The sequence below is a fragment of the Sprattus sprattus genome (genome assembly GCF_963457725.1).
Source record: "Sprattus sprattus genome assembly, chromosome: 2".
Lineage (NCBI taxonomy): Eukaryota > Metazoa > Chordata > Actinopteri > Clupeiformes > Clupeidae > Sprattus > Sprattus sprattus.
In genome coordinates, this window is record NC_137921.1 from 70346051 (window position 1) to 70367730 (window position 21680).

Below are 21680 nucleotides of genomic sequence, written 5' to 3' on the forward strand. Positions count from 1 at the left end.
TTATTCCCCTCACCTCATTCTCTGGACAGACACCATTCTACTTGCCATGCATCAGAGACTGCAAACACAGACTGCTGGCTGGCCTGCTCTGATCCGTACTGGGCAGGCGGGATAAACGATGGCAGCTCAGCAGAGGCAGTGTTTGTGCATCAGTGTGTGTGTGTGTGTGTGTGTGTGTGTGTGTGTGTGTGTGTGTGTGTGTGTGTCAGTGTGTGTGTCAGTGTGTGTGTCAGTGTGTGTGTCTGTGTGTGTGTGTGTGTGTGTGTGTGTGTGTGTGTGTGTGTGTGTGTGTGTTTGTGTGTGTGTTTGCATGTGTGGTGTTGTGGTGTGGTGTTTTGAGAATGACAGAGAAGTGATCCAGTGTGAAATCCAAGGCAGCATGGGCTGGGATTACACCTAAAAAAGCCCTGATGCATGGAGGCTGCAGGTATTATTCCATGGAGTGTGAATCACCGCTAGCCTGACAGGAGAGATTACCTCTCACCAAGCGTAAATAGAGATACACCGGGCTTGGTTTTTGCACCGTAGGGAGCACGCCGTCATGCAGGATTAAAAACCTGTGATCCGTCGTTGCAAAAGTTTACGATTATCCATTCATGGACAGTTTGCAAAAAGGAACAGGGCAATTGAGAGGTTTGAGCTGAATCCACTTTCTACTGGCTGTAGAAATTGTGTCTGTTTGAAAAAAAAAAGGGCAGGTGGCTTGGCTGGCCCTCTCTCAGCAGGTAATGGCTTACACGTAGAAAGGGCCCTAGCCAGCCTTTGCAAGTGGGGGGGCCTACGGTGCAGTGGTCAGGGAATGCTGGATTAAATCGGTTTGAAAATAAGGGGTACTAGCGCAGACGGCTAAGCTAGCTGGTGCTCAGCAAAGCAAGATGGGATTACATGCTACATAGCCTATTGTATCTTCATCAAGGAAGAAGAAACACAAAGGGAGTAGGTCAATCAATTTGTACAGTGCCTCGACACGGAATGACTAGGAGGATCCCGTTTCTTTTTTTTAAAAAAAGCAAATCACAGAGACTTGCTAGAAGACTTTGTGATCACTTCAGATTTGCGTAAAAATCAAAAAGCCCCGAGCAGGACCCCCTGGTGCGAGGTAGCCCAGAACGTCTCTCAAAAGTCAGAGGCACGAAACGAAACTGACCTCCTAGTCGGCACTCGTCACAGACGAGCTGAGATAGCCGGAAGACAGGCTGGGTAAATATTTTAGGCGTAGAGGAAATATCTGAGCCCTCAAAAAAAAAAAAAAAAAAAAAAGACGATGATGGTTTTGATAATGGGGAAGGAATCTATCTAGGTCGGCTGTCTTCCTCCCTCTTCAGAGAGATAAAAAGAGAAGGGCAATCCAGCACTGTCATTGTCACTTCTCATTGCCAGTTCTTCTCTGTGTTAGGTGCTTCCTGGCATCCCATTTTCACATCTTTTTCATCCTACTGGCCCTTTGCCACATTATAACAGGATAATCAGGAGCAGCGAGTGCCAAACACACAGAAACACTAACACTTCTGACCAGTAGAACTATGAATATTCAGAAAGTCCTCAGCAACAGCACCATACTGTACTTGAAACAGTGTACAATTCCTGACACAGGATTGCTTACTAGACAGCGTCACTACCAAATATATAATCATCTTATTCAGTAACGGTTTACAAAACAGCAGAGAAGATGAAAAAGATCTTATGAAAGTCCATTATCTTTGTTAGCGGTGTGAACAAGAGAGAACTAGAAAATAGCAGGGTTGAACCATGGCCATTTGAATTACAGACAATTCTGAAACGTCTTTGCATATAAATAAGCGGACCAACGTTGTTGTGGACATTCAGAGCAAGCATACCCCTTGAGACACTTGGGACTGACACATTTGTAGCTAAATCTTGAACAAAACTGTAGAAGCGCTTACAGCAACGCCATCCATATTCATTAGGATATGAGGTCACTCCGATTAAAATAGAAGTGATGTCATGCTATATCAGATTTGAGAGGAAATACACCAGGGAGAATAGGAAGCTATAAGTGTGTGTGTGTGTGTGTGTGTGTGTGTGGGTGGGTGTGCGTGTGTGTGTGTGTGTGTGTGTGTGTGTGTGTGTGTGGGTGGGTGTCCGTGCATATACATGTGCATGGATCAGTGTGGATATGAGTGTATTGTGCATGAGTGTATGTACATGCAAGTATGTGAGCATGCACGTGTGAGTGTGTACATGCCTGTGTGTGTGTGTGTGTGTGTGTGTGTGTGTGTGTGTGTGTGTGTGTGTGTGTGTGTGTGTGAGAGTGTGTCTCATTCTCTGCAAGGTCTCTTGTGCGTGTGTGCATCACACAGACACACAAGGTTATTTCAGGAGACTGTCAATGCCCATGGACTCCGGGAGATCAAAGCCTGCTCACTGCAGCAAGCACTGGCTCGTCCTCTCTGCGTGATCGCCTTTTTAAGCACCGCAGCTCCACGCTGAGGCCTGCTTACAAGGAAGACAGAAACGCGTCGGAAGAGACCCGTCAAACCCATACCTATTTTTGGGAAAAAAGGAACCAATTTGTTTCACAAAAAAGAAGCGAAATGCTTTTCGAGAGACAAAACTAAATCTAGAGAGGCCTCATTTTTGCCTCACCCTCCATTTAACAACCTTGCCTTTAAAACACCAAACCAGCGGGAGGTAAAGGTCATCATTTGAAAGGCGATCTTGAGCCATGTGTCGCAAGAGGAAGCAAACGTGGCTCATTTCATGGGATGTCTAAAACGCCATCATGGGCTAAGCTTTTGAATACTAACGCTTGGCCACTGGGGTTTGTCATCGAGAGACAATTAGGAAATCCCTCAATTTCTGTCCCATCTCGTAAGCTTCTCAAAGAGAGTGAGGGAAACAGATATAGAGAGTGAGAAAGAGGGGGGGACAAGACAAACATAATAAAAGCACACATGTGGCCTTCTATGCGGCCGTGTCTCAAGGAAAAACAAGCGAGTAAGACGGAAGCCAGATGCATCTGATTACCAAACTATGCAAATAGCCTCCTTTTAAGCATGGCGCTCTCCAAGGTCCTGATGCTCCTGAGCATGACACACAACCACCAACCTTACACATACACCCACCTCTCTCTCCACAAACACACTGTAGCGAAGAGGGAGAGCACACAGTGTGTGTGTGTGTGTGTGTGTGTAATCCTGTGTGTCTATTTGCATGTGTCCAAGCCCACTCCCAGCTGAAGGAGGTAGTCAGGCCATCTGCAGGGATAAAGGGCAGTCAATGTGCAGCTTTAATGAGCCATAAGCCTGCGCTCCCCTACAACGCCTTCCTCAACAGTAACTCTGTGTAAGTAAGTGAGACTTTATTTATATAGCACATTTCGTACAATTGTTGCAATTTAATTTTTACATAAAATCAATAAAAGCAGGCAGCAGGAGCAATAAAATAATGGTCAACATCGTATAAGAACCTGATGTTCTGTGTTCTGTGTTCTGACTCACCAGTGGGTCCCGGCAGTTTACTAGTCGACCCCTGAAGCATGTCAGAGGCCATGTCTCCACTCTGGGACAGCCAGAGTTTGAGGGCTCCTCAACCGGATATGTTCCAGGGAGGTAAAGGGGTCTGCGACCTTTTATGGTCGAAACTCTTAACCGATCAGTTCACTGTCTCCACCATGGCTTTATATAGACGCAATCTGACTTTTAACGGGAAAGAAGAAGACTGAGAAGAAATGCTGCATGGGCGTCGTCGGTCATTGGAAAAACATGTCCTTGACGGGAAACAGGACTTTTATTACGTCGTAAAAGACAGACACACATTAGGCTTGGGTTAACAGCTGGCCTGTGCTGTGCACGAGCATGGCACAACATCTAGACACCTTACTGACTGGAAGTGATGTGAACTCTACTTGCTGACCGCTGGAGATCATCACAACGTGAACAGGGTACGAGAGCACATGTGAACCAACAATACCAGTGGTATTATTAAAAGGTCTATATCCCTCGTCCGGGATATTTTTATTTTTGAGTTTTCGTCTTAGAGACATAAAAAGAACAACCACGGAAACATTGAACCCTTTTCTAATATTATTGCTGAGGTCTTCTAGAATAGAATCATATATTCCATTTGTGCATCAATGTTTTTAGTTAAGCAAAATGACACATTTTGTAGATATTTTAACACTAATGAATTAACTCTATGGTTAATTACTGAACCAAAATTAATAGTTTTGATATTGGGCTTCTCAATTTCTTAATTAATTGAAACTCTCCCGAAAAACACAGGTGTTCACTAGTTTCCGTTAAAGTAAATTCAAAATGTGCCACGAATGAATAAAAAAACACAAAAGCTCTTTTTGTGTTATGTCTGCAAGAGCTTTTCTTTCCATTTGATCTCCTTTGCCTGTTTATTTCTTCCTCTCTCTCTCTCTCTCTACTCTTCAGAAAGAAAAAAGAGAGAGAGAAACTTCTTGCTGCTTTCGCCAGCAGGTGCCTAATCCTAAATGAATACATTCACAGGGAGCCAATCTCTCGCTCTACCGCTGATATTGAAAGCAGCAGATAGATTTTTTTCCCCCTTCCAGTAGATTTATTTTCTAATGTTGAAGTTTATCACTTCAGCAACTGCAATTCATCATCCCTTTCTTGTCGATAATCCGAGACGCAGTCAATTTGCTAAAAGTGCTTCTCTTCTCCATCTTATTTATTTATTTATTTATTTATCTGTCTCCTGATGCAAGCGAGAGAAAAGAGGGGAGATAGAGACCGAGAATGAGAGTACATGGGAGGGCATGGAGCGCTGGTGACAAAGTGACAGTGTTGCGGGGAGCGGAGGTGATAAGACACGGAGGCTCTCGGTTTCTCTTGCAGACACTCGATCATTTTTTAATGAGCTTGCGCTCACACGGGTTTACAACCTTCCGTCAAAATTAGCAGACAGAGGAGGCGAGGCAGAGAAACTGGGTTCTCACCGGAACTCATTTACTAACTTTGTTTGAATGCTAAAGACCACCCAGACGTATGGGGAATGATCGTGCTAGACCAGTCACCCCATTCACTTACAGGCTGTGGACGGTTAACTTGAATGATTATAATTCATATAATAGGCACTCATTGAAAGCACATACTGGTGAGAACCAGTTTAGGCAACTACCCCCCCTACATAAAACCTCAACAATGATACAAGATCGATCTGTCGAGATTAAGGCTGAGAAGAGAACAGTTTAATAGTCTAATGAATGTCTTTGTCGATCGTGATAGTATCTGTTTAATGTCATGGCACCAGCAAGGCTGCTGAATGATGAATCAGTCAAAGAGCACGGGGAGGGTCGAACGACCTTTAGCTTGTATTTCTCGTTGTTTTCTCTCTCTCGTGACATGAACAAATGTCAAGGAAGCTGACTTGGGACTGAGGCTGGGGGGCATAGCGACTTTATGCCGTTCTGTTTGCCTAATGCTATCAGTTATTACTCGTCTTACCTCGCGCACTCCTGTTCTGTTTGCCTAATGCTATCAGTTATTACTCGTCTTACCTCGCGCACTCCTGTTCTGTTTGCCTAATGCTATCAGTTATTACTCGTCTTACCTCGCGCACTCCTGTTCTGTTTGCCTAATGCTATCAGTTATTACTCGTCTTACCTCGCGCACTCCTGTTCTGTTTGCCTAATGCTATCAGTTATTACTCGTCTTACCTCGCGCACTCCTGTTCTGTTTGCCTAATGCTATCAGTTATTACTCGTCTTACCTCGCGCACTCCTGTTCTGTTTGCCTAATGCTATCAGTTATTACTCGTCTTACCTCGCGCACTCCTGTTCTGTTTGCCTAATGCTATCAGTTATTACTCGTCTTACCTCGCGCACTCCTGTTCTGTTTGCCTAATGCTATCAGTTATTACTCGTCTTACCTCGCACACTCATGTTCTGAAGTGCGAACAACAGTGCTGTCATCTCGCCCCGTGCCTGTGGGGGCTGTTGGGACGGGACTGATCTCTCCTCCTGCCTCCACTCCTGTGGAGCTTCGTTGTTGTCATTGCAGTTACCACGGCGCACTATGAAAGCTACTCTCTCTCCCAGAGCTGAAGGCCTCTTCACCAGACAACTGTATTGTGTCTCTGCACTCTTGTCCTGTCTATTTAAATTTCCGATCTGCCGTGTAATGCAGTAAATAAATCATGACAGGAGAGCGACTCCACCGCTTCCTCTGCCAGCGACAACTCTTCCTTTCTGCATTGGTGATACAATAACAGCGGTATTATTGCCTTATAACTATGACGATGCCCAGTCTAAAGTACTTGTCCACACCTTAGGACTATTGCCAAGTCATATTACAGACTATTTTCTTCAAAATGGGACAATAGACTCACAGCAACAATAGCTGCAGAGAGAATGAAATAGATTTACTTTCAGGCCTATTCAGGAAAATTCCCTCCACAATACATTTGCAAATGACGTATAGCTTGTGGGACATAGTAGCCTGACAAAATATTAAAAAAAAAATGTCACATTCCACCAACACGGCACATTGGCATTATAAGATTAGGCTATTCTACCCACTGAGTGCATTTGACAAACATGGATTCATTCCTTATAGGAAAATGTAAAACCACTGGGTCCACTACAATTTAGGATCATCCATCATGACAATAATAATGCTATTTTACCTCATGCATGCCATCACATTTCCCCCCAAATGGATGGTATGCCCCAAAAGCCACATATAGGAAAAAAAGGGGCAAATCTCATATGTGTAACAGAAATGTCAGGGAGATATATTCAGGGTGGACCTGAATGCAATATAAGCCTTTCCCCCGCTTCATTTTCCTCCTCACGGCCCACTACATTCACTTGTCTAGAATGTGATTTCAATTACCTAGAAGCCATACCTCTTTTTCTCTCCCTACCCTCTCTAAATTAAAGTGAGGAAGCTTAAGCGAATTCATTGTGCAGCCACGGCATGAAGACACTGGCCTACAGCCCTTTTAATAACCCCCCCCCCTCTCATAAATGGCATGACTCTGAGGATTGGGCATATTCTCTGGTCAGATATGAGTGACACACACACAAATATAGACTCCACTGATGAGGTCATGAGGCCATCTGGTGCCAACACACACACACACACACACACACACACACACACACACACACACACACACAGGTCATGAGGCCATCTGGTGCCAACAGTTTTGTTGCAAATGTGTTTTATCCCCCCTCACAGGTATCATATCATGTCATATCATATCATATCAGATCAGATGTACATGATTTGAAGACGCACAGAAACCTATCCAGTCCTGGGTGGTCAGAAGATGGAGCACAGAGAACTGAAATGCAATCATTTCCAGAGATGAATGAAAAGATAAGAGCGTGGAAAGAAGGAAATCGATTATGCTTTCATCTCTTCACGCCGCTAACCTCATTGCCGCTCTGCAAGCTTCATAAAACAATGCTTTAAAATGCCTGTAAGATGGATACTAACCAGGTTAAGCTAATGCACAGCTAAGTGAAAGCTAGCTCTCAGGTTTTTTAAATGAAACGTCATTTTGTGTCATGGCATCGAGTGAGAACAACACACACACATTCACACACACACACACACACACACAAACCGTGTACTCTGCAACACATAAAGAACAACCAGCACCATCAGCTAAAGCTTGGGATGCGGCGGAAGCCCACTGCGTCTGATATCTCTGTGCTCTGCCACAAACTGCACTTTGCACTCTCTGTCTCTCATCACACACACACACACACACACACACACACACACACACACACACACAGTGTTCACGTTAGCCGGCTATGGCCGGACATTGGCCGATTGAAGGCATGAATGGCCGGTATAATAAGATGTAAACGGCCCAAATGTCCGATAGAAAATATGTATGTAGGCTATGATTAATCAGTAACATATGAAACCAACAAAACAACTGTAACATAAACCTGAATATAATCAGCCTGCTATGTCATTTAAAAAAAAGTTCTAAAGCAGATTTGGATTGCATTCGGAACATGCGCTGGTCGAGGTTCCGCAACACACGCAGGCTGGTTTCCCCGCTAAAAACTGTTCACTAAAATAAACAATAACAAAATTTCAAAATGGCTAAGCAGACGTGTCTCGGTCAGTTCTTCAAAAAGACAACTGATAGCCTTGATAGGCCTAATGATTCGTCAAGAAATGATTCGACTCCAAGTACATCATCCGAGGCCCCGACTGATTTAGGAAATGCGCCTGCCAAAAAACTTAAAAGGAGTTTTAAAGCTGAATGGGTCGAGCAATTCCGTTGGCTAAGGTCGGAAAAGGTGGATGGTCGAGACACAATGTTCTGTAGCATTTGTGAGAGAGCAGGCAAGTTAAACGGCTTTACGAAAGGCTCCATCAATTTAAAAACATCTGCCTTAGTTGACCATAGCGAGTCATCTGACCACAGAGCCGCTATGTCCCTAACACCGCAGCAAAGTGCAATGTAAAAGAGACGCACTCGTGGCACAAATGAAAGTGGTGTATCACATGGCTAAACGTGACATCCCAAGTAATCAGTTTTGCGGATTGACAGAATTACTTGAGTGTTTGGAAGCTCCTGATTTTCAATGTGGTGCTAACCTCTAGGCCTATCAGCACAACGATTTGTATCGTTAATTTGTGTCGTTTCTCATTTTGAGTTTTGGTGGTTATTCAATTAGGCTATTAGTGAATAACGTCCGGTAGACATTCCAAATGGCCGATATTCTGGAATAGCGTCGGACATTTGTCCGGCCAAGAAAAAGTCTAGCGTGAACCCTGCACACACACACACACACACACACACACACACACACACTCTGTCTCTCATGTTACAGCCTGACTGACTAAGGGAGAGAGGCGAGGGACAGAGGCATGGCTCATCTGGAGTAAATGTCACCTGGAGCCATGCACACTCTCTAGTGAGCGACTGCGTGTGAATCATGGCACACACACACATACACACACAAAGAGACACAAACACACACACACACACACACACACACACACACACACCTTGACCACCCAAACACAGAGAAAAGCTTTAATCCCAGGGTTTGAATGGGCGCCATCATGTGACTGTGAGACGACCACGCTTTTCTAAAAAAAAAAACTATGATTAATGCATCCAATTGGATTTTACACTCCCTGTCTTGGTCGCAATCTGTGCTTTCTTCCCCTCTTCCAATTCTTCTCTTTCATAGTCTCTATCTTTTTTCTTTCTTTCTCTAGAGGGTGTGTGCTATGTTTCATTGGCTCACCTCTAAAACACAGAGAACTCATTAAATGCAGTTTCACTGTTCAGCTGCTCTTTCATTGATCCTAGTGGGACCTTGAAATGATTGTTGAAAACGAGGAAGAGGGAAAGAAACAAGAAGAAGAAGAAGCATGCAGAGGTTTATGGGTGAAATAAGACAATTATGGATGCTAACACAAAACTAGCCATGTTTGTGCCAAAGCATTTAATTGTTTTGACATTCAAATCAATGCCGCCACTTAGTTAAAAAACGAAATAAAGTTGATTAGGTAATTATGTAAACAACTGAAAAACAAGTTGGAAACCTAGATATAGCTAATGGAGAAGAAAAATAATGACTGCTAAGCTCTCCGGAGTTTCATAAAAGATAAAACGCAAAACGTTTTTCCCCGACATATAATGAGCAAGTATAATGATTAATTACACAAACCATTTCCTATAACGTTGAAGTTGGAGGGAAGCCAAGAGCTGTTTTTTCGATGAGAGTGAAACAGTATGAGGCTCAAAGCTTAGCAGAAATCAATACGGAATCGTCTAGATAAAAGGTCCCCGACATTAATATCCGATGTACTTTGATTCCCTTCCATCATGATGTTGAGGCAGCCAGTTCCGTGCCAATGAGACATTGTTATCGACACAATCTAATCTGTATAGTCTGTAAGCGCTCTTTTAGGAATCCATTGGCTATTGACAAAACTGATAGTGGTTTCTTCGATGTCTGTAAACATGGATTAGTCCAGTGTTATACCACTGAAGCAGAGTGATGAAGGCCTTTATATGCATCTGTGAGACGCCATGTTTTAGAGAATAGATTCAGCCACTCTTCGAAGAGGTAATGTCCCACTTACAGTATATTCAAATGAAAAAGTACAGCATTGATGATGAAAACGTCCAAGATTTTTATATTTTTGACCTTGTTCTAGAGAACTTTTAATTAATCAAACAAAGTTCTTGCCTAAATGCTGACTGACACACTTGGCAGAAATATACTACCTGCTACTGAAACAGAAATATATAGAGTCTGTCTTTTTTTCCCTTGCTGCGGGATTGGGTAAAACAAAGCAAATACGGAGGCGGCAGGTTTCTATCCACAGCACAGATGGCAGACATGAGTTAGCACATCATCTCATTGCACAGATTTCCTTAAGACCCCAGCCTGCTGCCGCAATTGTTCAATTGCTTCAAAACACCCTATTTCCCGTGGCTATCAGCACGTTCACCTGTCCCACCACACAGGACTTCGCCAATACCTGATAAGAAGTTAATGTTGTCTGTTTGAAAAAAAGCGTATTTTATTTCCAGATACCTTGCTGTAAGAATGTGGCAGACTTAGCCCATAAAGGTAAAAAATGAATGCAAGAAATAGCTGAATTCACCAGTAAGGTCAGCTCTATTGTACCCAGTGCAGCAGCCTTAGGTCCTAGCACTTTAGTTAATTAATTTACAATTATTGCACAAAAAAGTACAGTGCTTGTTCTTCCAAGATAGACTTAGATTCAGGGTTCAGACAAGGTATTAGCTTTAAGGTTAGAGCCAATATGACTTCATGAGAAGAACATTAATTGGTTAATCAGTAGCTAATATTATACCTCAGGCCACTTACAATAGAGTTCCCTAACTTTAATCATATATAGTGAGACATGTCAATGATTGATTACAATTTAACACGAGACCTCAATCTCAAGGTCATACTGATACCAATGAATTCACTAATTGCGCCGACATTCTATTCCGACACCAGAGTTCTAATGAAGGAGCTCGTCAGTTTTTTTCCTTGAGTCATAGTAGTTCTTTGAAGCTCTATGCTTGAGCAGGCAGCTGACTACCTTGGCACACACAGCTATAGACACAGCAAGAAACCATGGAGACAGGCGGGGTGACTTACGAGGTGGAGCATGATGTAGTCTCCCAGACGCGGGGCGCTGTCGATGCGGACCAGTATCCCATCCTTTATGGTGCTGCTGAAGCCCACGGCCAGGCGGTCGGTGCGGGTGCTCGGCCTCTCGTTGTTGGGCCACGTGTACACAATGAGACCACCTCCTTTCCCGAAGATATACGTGGCGCCCGCTGCACAGACAAAGACAAAAGAGAGACGCAGAACATTAAAGATATACGTGGCGCCCGCTGCGTAGACAAAGACAAAAGAGAGACGCAGAACATTAAAGATATACGTGGCACCCGCTGCGTAGACAAAGACAAAAGAGAGACGCAGAACATTAAGCTGAGGCAACACTACGCCAGTCATCCTCTCCACAGGTCTAACAAAACCCTTAGTACACCCCCCCCCCCCCCCACACACACACACACTCACACACACACACACAAAACAAACATCTACAGTATGTCCTCTGCTCTGTTTAGACTAAAGAGATGACCTTCTACACTTGAGGTCTTACTGTGGTATTGCATCAACCTCAGCAGAGTCTGGGCCCAGTTGTGTTGACCACACACAAACACACACACACACACACACACACACACACACACACACACACACACACACACACACAGTTGTGTTGACCTGCATAATGCTAAAAACTTGGCTGAAGCAGGGCTCCTGTAGTTGGGCTCTGGATAAGGCCTTAACCTCCATCACACATCCTTCCTGTCCCGGTAAGAGCAGCACCAGCAGGGCCCAAACCCAATAAGTCTCCCGATCCTGATGCATTAAACATGAAACCACAGAACAAAGCAAAGCCAGGGAAGCCACAGAAGGGGGAAGGGGGTTTGGGCGGTTGAGGGAAGGAAACAAACCAAATCGAAGAGCGTTTCGTCAAAGTTAATTTGACAAACGCAGAAGGAGGAAAGCCGCCAACCAAAAATTAGGCTGGTGAGGAACCGCAAACCACTGACCATCTCATTACACATCCACCACAGAGGGAAAAGCAGCTATGCAGACAAAAAAAAACACACACACACACACACACACAAACACACACACACACACACACACACACACACACACACACACACACACACCTTTAACACCTTTATGGCAGATGTCAGATCCACCAGGATGCATCTTACTTTATTCAGGTCAGATCCCAGAGGCAATTGGATTCACACATTTAGAATGCTTCCAAGATCCCCCCCCCCCCCCCCCCCGCCCCACACAGACACACATCCACGCTGTACACATAATGAAAAGATCAAATAAAGATGCTCGACAAATCAATATGATAAGAACATCGCAAGCTGCACGTCTGGCAGGCGACTAGGCTACAGTACTCACTGGAGGACCCAGTTCTGGGTTTGGAGCCAGATGCAGCTTTTATTACTCCCTCTCCCTACCTGGGTGTATTATTCCATCTCCGACTCACTGGAACATCTGGTTGGCTCTGTAAATGCCCATCTGTCCAGGTCCTCAGAGAGGCAGGAGACAATATGCTTTTGTTGTCTGGGAGACAAGAGCCTGCCCCCGGACGCTAGGTATCTTCTTCCCTCTAATGATTTCTTTTTAGTTGATTTGTTTTGCCCTGAAGCACTGGACACTGGACATTCTGCTGATCGTTTGTTGTGTGTTGTTTTAGTTTGTCCTGTCATATTGTTGTTTCTATGTTTATGTTCATGTAATGTATGTTTACTATCTGATTGTGTTGTGGACCCCCTCGAAAACGAGATGGTACATCTCAAGGGGTTATTCCCAATAAAGATACATTTCCAACATGGAGGTGTTTTTTTTTTACAACATGACATCTGCCCCTCTTAAACCACCCATGGAGGAGCCATACATCAGTAAAGCGCAGGGTTTTTAAGTTGTGTAACTAACTCACTCGCTTTGCCAGGGCAGAGCAGCTGCCCCCTACCAGGCCCCTGGCACATCACTGATGCCCACCACCTGTGCCTTAGCAACCACCAGTCCAGCTTCCCGCACCCACATACCACCGAACAACAGCACCTGCATCCTGGCACTCACTCAAGCACTCACCTCTGCCAGGGATCCTCACCCGTACCCTAGCAACAACCAGGCAACATTCCAGGGCCCTCGTCAATGCACAAAACACCTGCTCCGCTCCTCGCAGTCTCGATAGAGAAATCCAAAATGAATCCCAGCACGAGTCTTTTTTTAAATGAGGAACACCATTTGATGGCATTCATTTAAACCCCCTCCACCTCTTTTCTACAACAGAGTAAAAACCTTGGTACCCTCTTCCAACCAAAAATGTAATGCAGGTTGATGATTCTCCCTTAAAGACATTTTGATTCCTCACCTCTGCAGATATTCTAAACCCCCCCCCATCCCATTTCCATGTCTTGCAGGAGCCCACATCCAGCCAATCCCCCCTGGGAGCCAATTACTCCATTCAGTCGATGTGCTGAGCAGACGAGGACACCCTTCAGTCACCACACAAGCCCAGAGAAAAGCCCCAACGTATCCGAATGACTCTGCAAGGGTGAGCTCTGTAAATCCCTGTGAGTGTAGAACAGGTATTTACTTCATTTAATGAAATAAGAGCTGCTTGAGAAGGGGATTGTGCCTGTGGTACAAGGAGAGAAAGGAGGGGACGGTGGCGACCCATAGCTACTGCAAACAGGTTACAGAATCCTTCACACACTGCCACAGTGCTAAGTGGAAGGTTGTTTTGAGGTTTGTTTGTTTGTTTTTTAACACTGGGAGAGATAGTAGAAAGCAAGTTGGATGGTAATTAGGCAACAAATAGTCTGTCTTTAATGGACGCTGAAAGCTTTTACAGACAGTGTTTTGCATATGAATTCATTATTGGACTAAATTGCGTCTTCTGCCAGGGTACACACCATCACAGGTTTAGGATCTTTAATGGAATTTCCGTCTGGTGAAAACTTCATTAAAAACTTCATTAGGTGAGGCTGCAGATGAACACCTCGAGATGTTTGTAATTCCAGGCAGCCGGTGAGGTCAACCCTATAAATGTACCCTCAATGCGGAGATGGTGCCTCGCTTGTGAACTAGATGTGTTTGTTGTTTTGGTCTCCACTTTATTATGCATTTATGATTAAAACTGCATAGTGTATTAGGTGTTTGTTCTCTATTGAGCTAACACTATGCCCCTCATAATTTGTAAGTCTGGCAGGCTTCTTCTGGCCTTTTGCATTGTTTATAAGCTAGTATTCACCTATGTACTGATTACACCTATCTTTTCATTACATTATGCTTTTTCCTCCTGCTCCACACGCCAAATTTGTTTGCTTAATTCTGTTTATCTCCTATACATATGGAAGGGGAATATAGAGGAGGGTGAGAACACAGCTTTTTTTAAATAAAACATGAACAAAATGATGTCTGGCTATGCATGAGGACCAGAGTCCATACCCTTCACCTAAATGAGAGCAAAGCTATGTGAGGCCCTGAAGCTATGTGAGGCTCTCCGGCCCTCCCCCTAACCGAATCACACATATGCTTAAGAGCCCTGGGGGAAGGAAAAAAGTGTTGAGAATCTTTGCCTCATCTCAGCCAAGCGAAAGAAAAATCCTGTAACAGGCGGAGAAGCCTTCCTCTTTTCAAGGCAAGATCTCTTCCATCTGGTGCTCACGGCAGGAATGCATCATGGCACAACAACATAGGGGGGGTAAAGAGGAGAGCAGAGCAGAGCGGGGCTGATGGGTACCAGGGTGACGTCTTCCTAAAGATATTAATCCTGTCAAGAGTGACAAGGACAGTTGTACAAAAATGTACAAAAATGGATGGCTGTATTATTAAAAATGTCTCCAATCTGCCATGGGAATTTTAGTACTTTAGTTTAGTATTGAAGCAAAAATGAAGTATTTATTAGACGGTACACCAGAATCAGATATCCCAAACAACCTGGACGGAATACTTTATTTAATATTTGTGTAAAGTAAACCTAGCAAACCATTAGGTTGGGGAATTCTCCAGTAAGTAAACAGAAGATGCAATGCAAACACAGATGGAACAAACTGTTTTGTCTTATTCTTCCGCAGCAGAAGAACACACACACCACCGATAATGTGTAAGTCAGTTAGCCAACACACATAGTGGGAGCTGTGTGTGTCCACGGCAAGAATAAAGGTGTGCAGTCTAGGTGAGCTGCCGATTGCCACCCACACCACAACCTCCCCCAACGGTCACACACACACACACACACACACACACACACACACACACACACACACACACACACACACACACACACACACACACCTTTATGAAAACAGAATTCCATGTTCATGCACCCTATTCAGATTGTGCTGTGTATGTGTGTGTGTCTGTTTGTGTGCATTTCTGTGTGTGTGTGTGTGCTAATATCTGGGGGAGTGTTATCTCCTGGGCTTTCAGCATCGCTGCAGCTCAGAGGGATTGAAAGCAGGACAAACACGTTTGATGTGGTCCAGCGCGCCGCAGTGCTGAGCCATGACTGAGGAGGCACAAATCCGCTGGAATATTCCAGAAGAGCAGGAGGAGGAGGAGGAAGAGGAGGAGGAGGAGGAAACAGTGCGATCACATTCTCCATCACAGTTAAAACAATGCGAGACACAATAAATCAATCCGCAGCATTTCATGCGATACGTTATTAGAACCACCAATCCTTTTCCCCCTTCGTCTACCATCGGCTTCTAAAGATAACACGTGCTAATGTCAAAACTCAGTGGGCCAAGCTGTGACTTAATCTTCACGATACATCTTTGTTTCACACAGCGAGTAATTTTATATATATAAATATATATATACACACACACACACATATATTTCGGCTAATGTACGTATCCCTGGAGGAAGACCAGAGAGGCGAGATTTGATTGAACGCCTTCCCTTATGGCCAACGGTTCGGAGTCCAGAGTAGGAAAAATAGGCCCAATTACCGAGAGCATTGTTGTACTCTACCGAGAGCACAGTCTTTCGTTTCATTAGTCATTTGCATCGCGCGCGAGCCCCAAAATGATTGATGGTGCCTAATGTAATGTGCCGAATGGCTCTGGGCAAAATAATATAAACTTTGCTCATGATTTCCAACGTCAGTTATTTCCCTGTGCGAGTGATAATAGAAACTCTGGGGATGGAGGTTGTAATTGTTACAGCGGTGGACAACTCAGTAATGGTGCTTTTAGAGGTAATAGTGCTAGTGCAAAATATCAGCTGGAATAATGGACCAGGTTAAAACACATCACACACACACACACACACACGGGATAATATTATTTGACTTGGATTTTTTTGATCAGAAACTTTCAGACTTGGTCAATATTTCTGAGCATGCCGTGGTGTCTGGGGTAAATCTAGGGAGGAAACAGCTTGATCAACCATCTGCCATGGCCTGGTGGAGAGGGCGTTGGGCACGTGGAGAGAGCACGGGGGCAAGTGGAGGGACGAGTGTGTGGGCGAGAGAAGCAGGACAAGCCAGGCAGCTTTGCTGTGCCGTCTGAAGAAAAAAGAAAAAAACCCTGCCTCTGATGATCCTACTTCTGTTTCGAGGGCAATATGGCATCTCGACTGTCTGCCACGAGGCCACTCGAAGGTGAGCCCTAAGACTCTATGGTAAAAGCACACACACACACACCCCTTGCCCATAATAGTACAAACCACTCCAATCCTTTGTCGTCCACCCCTTTTCAGATGAGCCGGGAGGAGGAGGAGGAGGAGGAGGAGGAGGAGGAAGAGGATGAGGAAGAGGACAAGTGCAATTAAGTAACTTTGACGCTCTCTTTGTTGTAACTGGATGGAATGAAAACTGGACAGGGCTTTCTGGATTTTTTCCCTTTTCTTCCCTCTCCTATTTTCTGAAGTTGTCAGCTGCTATGTTGCCTGGGATCTGTGAGCTGGCGTGGTGTGCAGGGGAGTCTGTGTGATTGGATGCAGCGCCGATCCGACACGCCACGCACTTGCACTCTCAGGGTGGATCTTTCAAAGCCGACAGAATAAAACAGAATGAAAAAAAAAAGGAGGAAAGAGTGGGAGAGAAGGAAAGAGTAAGACAGAAAGAGAGAAGGTGAAATGAAATGAGGGGGGGGGGGGAGGTTCAACCACACGAGAAGGCCGATTTCACTGTAAGAGACTCCAGGACTCCAGGCTTAAGTCTGTGCTTCCAGTGGCTATGCTCTCAATGAAGTGTCAGTCAAGTGTGTGGGCATATCGCCAGTACTCTGCTGGGTGATTGGAAGATAAACACAGAGCATATACACACCTACAGATACACACCTGCAGACACACACCTACATACTGTATACACACCTGCAGATACACACCTACAGACACACACCTACATACTGTATACACACCTGCAGACACACACCTACAGACACACACCTACAGACACACACCTACAGACACACACCTACAGACACACACCTACAGATACATACCTACAGACACACACCTACATACTGTATACACACCTACAGACACACACCTACAGATACACACCTACAGACACACCTGCAGAAACACACCTACAGACACACACCCACATACTGTATACACACCTACAGACACACACCTACAGATACACACCTACAGACACACCTGCAGACACACACCTACAGACACACACCCACATACTGTATACACACCTACAGACACACACCTACAGACACACACCTACAGACACACACCTACAGACACACACCTGCAGACACACACCCACATACTCTAGGCACGAGGTAGTGGGATGATGGGGAGGGAGAGGGGGGGGGAGAGAAGAAAATATATAACAAAGGGAAAACCGATACAAAGATGGCTGCAACTGAGGCTTCATTCATAATTCAGTCATCCCAGGAGGACATTGCAGTCTGTTTGCCATTCTAGAACAGCACAGCCCAGCACACACTCTACACAAAGATAAAAAAGGCCAGAGTGAGGATTTATATATAGAGAAGCAAAAAATAAAAGGGAAAACACACACACACACACACACACACACACACACTGTCTTCATCAAACTTTTTTATAAAAAGAACAAGTGCACCTTATTTAAGAGATGGCAACTTCCTTCACACCCATCATCATGAGTCATGCTTGGTATGTCTTTGACAACACTTCAAACGCATGAAATGAAATACGCATGACGACGATGCTAAAGATGATTTCAGTGATCTTGTCAGGGTCTTCAAGAGGGGACACATCAAGTACAATGGAGAGGAATATGTCTGGATGGCAAACTGGATCACGTCACAAGTGGTACATGATGGTCTTTCATTAAGAGATAACAAAAGGGGGAAATAAAAGAATGATCTCACAGTAGATCTTAATCATCACCGCGTTACGTCCTCGGCGCTAATAACGCCAGGCTGAAAGAATCTTTGGTTCCCCCTCGAGAGGGGGCGCAGAATAGGAGCTAAATGAGTCCGCTCCACAATGATCCGTGTCCAAATGACTGAACTATCTGACACAGTGCTCCGACCACACATTATTTCTTTCTCCGGGCGCTAGCCAGCCCACTCAGTTTCGGCAACATGTCATACATCCATAAACCCGCATTAGTCCGTCTCCAATGGCCAGACGCGAGAAGAGGACAAATTGCTGACAGCCGGTTGGCATGGCAACACGCCGCCAGGCACTGTGGAAATGCCCTCGGGATCTAATCCTGGAGAGCTGTCCTCTCGCTCTCCGTCTCTGACCCCCACGGCTGGGAGCTGACCAGAGGAAGAGGTCATCACCACCCCCCCCACACACACACACACACACACACACACACACACACACATAATTCTCAGCTCAGTCCTTGGTGGGGGTCAGGCTGAGGTGGGGGTGAAACTGGGTCACTATACAAAGTGTCACCTTTGCTGTCTTATATAATGCTGACTCTATGACCTCAGCCGCCTTGGCATGTTCTGAAAGTGTGTCCTTACAGGTATAACAACTGTTAATGGCCACCTCCATTTTAATGTTCCACAACCGCATATCATCCAACAAAGAAATCAGCCAGATGAAACAAACATCCTACACCTGAGGCATCGAACGGTTGTTCACATCAAATAAGAAACCAAACCCCTCCCAGCCAATCCCTCCCTTGCACATTCCATCAGACATGACCAGGGATGTGCACAGGAGTGTGCTAAGGTTGCTTGGGCAACTTCCCGTTTGCCCTCTTTGACTGAAGTTGCCCCTCCGAAGGAAATAAGTTGCCCCTCCTAAGTAAATATTTTATAATAATAATATTTACGATAACATGGCGGGGGCATGGCAGTCGCGGTAAGTGACAGTTTAAAATGATATTCTGAAAATTTGCGATTACATGGCGGGGGCGTGGCAGTCGCGGTAAGTGACAGTGTAAAATGATATTTTGAAAATTTGCGATTACATGGCGGGGGCGTGGCAGCGGCGGTGAAAAAAATATTGTGTTGCCCCTTTTCTCCAGGGCAGAGCACCTGCCCTTCAAAATTCCTGTGCACGTTCCTGGACATGACTACACGAAACCACACACTGTCCTCCGCAACCATTGCCGAGGCCAGTGTGACGTCAGCTCCTCAAATGAAGGGCTGCCGCAATCAAACGGTTGAGCATGGTCTCTGTGGGGTCTCCATTCAGCCTCACCCACTCACGATGGCCTGCCACAGTCCAGCCGGCACTATGTCTCCCCCATAATGAATAGCCTACCCCCCAGCCCCGCAGAGTCAAAGAAGTTCCATTAGCACTGATCAGCCCAGCGTGGGGCGTTTGCCCTGGAGAGAGTGCCTGTGATTTATGGCACGGATGTTGCCCCTGAATAAACAAGCTTCACAAGGTCTCCGGTCAGCACACAGGGCTGTTCATGAGTTATACCAGCCTTACAGTCCACAAATACGTTGTGCTACCACACACAATCACACACACACACACACACACACACACACACACACACACACACACACACACACACACACACACACACGTATGCAAATACAAAGACCAACAAGTCTACAATACACACGTTATTATGGACAATAATGGGACATGTGTGGTGGCCTTCTATAGTCTGAGAAAGCAACAATAGACTCCCCATGAAAGGTGAGCCTCCTCCTTCACTACAGTCTGAGCAGCACCAAGCCCAGATGTCATTGCTATGCTCTGTGTATGCTGCCAAGGACACACAGCTTTAAACTAAACAATAGAGAAAAAGACACAAGCCGCCGAGTTAAGCCGATGATACCCCCCCCCCCCAAAAAAAGGGATTCATCTACTCTTCAAGTGCCATTGAGACCAGCTACAGAGGTCAGCCTGTTATCTGTTTCCAATCTTTATCGGGGAAAATAAATGCTTAACGAGGCCTCGTCCATGGCCTTCGGAGAGGACGAATGCTAGCCATCTGAAAAGCAGACGAGTGGAGCAGCCAATCGATTGAAGAGCTCCTCCGGACGGCTTTAATTAACCGAATCCTTAAAAGAAAGCAGTGTTTTTCTGAAGTGATGAGAGGGAGGATAAGGACCGGGCCTTTTGGGGGAACTGGATGAGTGGCAGCTCAGCAGTGGGAAGAGTCACCAGCCTCTCGTGCAGGGATAGTCAGCTATATCTCCTAAGTTCTTGAAGTCAGTTAACCCCCAACCGCATATATTCCTATTTTCTGCTTCTGCTTCATTGTACGGTCGTCACTTTGTGACACATGAAGCTGTTTGTGTATGTGTGTATATGTGGGTGTGTGTATGTGTGTATGTGTGTATGTGTGTGTGTGTGTATGTGTGTGGGTGTGTGTTTTAGTACCTGTAGGACCAGGTTTCTCTCTCTGCTCTCTCTGGTGTTCACGAAAGCCCACTCGGTTGAGCCCCCCATCCCCCCCCCCCCCCCCCATTCTTTGAGCCGGCTCCCTTTGAAGAAGTTCTTAGTTGAACTGATGGGAAATTTAAAGCAAGCTAGCGAGGCTTTCAGCAGCTCTTGAAAGGCTAAAGAAACCTGTCATTTTCACTGAGTGAAATAGATGGGGGGGGGGGGGGTGGGGGGGGGGGGGGGGGAGACAAAGTCCTTGCATAATGCACGCTGCAATTCCTCCATTTCAGCCCAAGCATGCCATTGCCTACCTGAAATCAGCTCACTGGCAAATACAAAAAAATAACAGAAATGGATGAAAAAAAAATATATATACTGTATAAGCCAGACCTACTCTCAGAGCAGCTCACTAGTAAATACACTTATTCAAAGGCGCACGGCCCAGGCCTATTTTCCAGTGCTAATGTTTTGCGTCGTACTGGGAATAATATTTGATCTTCTTCCACCCTTTTCTAGTCTTCGAGCAGGACGACCTGCACCAATATGCCACCAAATGACAAGCTGGTTAACTTGTCTCATCTTGATACGTCAGATCCATCAGCAGAAGCCCACAGACGACGGGTGGCTGACAGTTCCATTAGAATCTGCCTTTTAGATGGAGATGTGAGTATGACAAACATCTCTTTTTGTTTCATAGGAGATTGCAGCCTCATACTTGCTTTATATGGTATCAGAGATATGGAGAATCACACCTTGCTTAGCTTAGCATTTTATCCCGGTTATTACCCGCCTGGTGCGCTGGCACAGCAGCTATCAAACTGCTCACTGTGTCAGGGATCAGAAAGGAAGGATT

The 21680-nt window shown here is 45.2% G+C and overlaps 1 protein-coding gene across 1 annotated transcript in view; it reads right to left on the reverse strand.

Annotated features, from left to right (window-relative positions):
• The window catches only part of nrxn3b (neurexin 3b), a gene marked incomplete at both ends in the record, with an annotated part of 235846 nt that overhangs the window by 42772 nt on the left and 171394 nt on the right, over positions 1 to 21680 (reverse strand). Inside the window, one exon of the mRNA XM_080831883.1 lies at positions 11102 to 11283. Within this exon, the coding sequence (XP_080688009.1) occupies positions 11102 to 11283 (182 nt within the window). The remainder of the gene's footprint in view (positions 1 to 11101; positions 11284 to 21680) is intronic.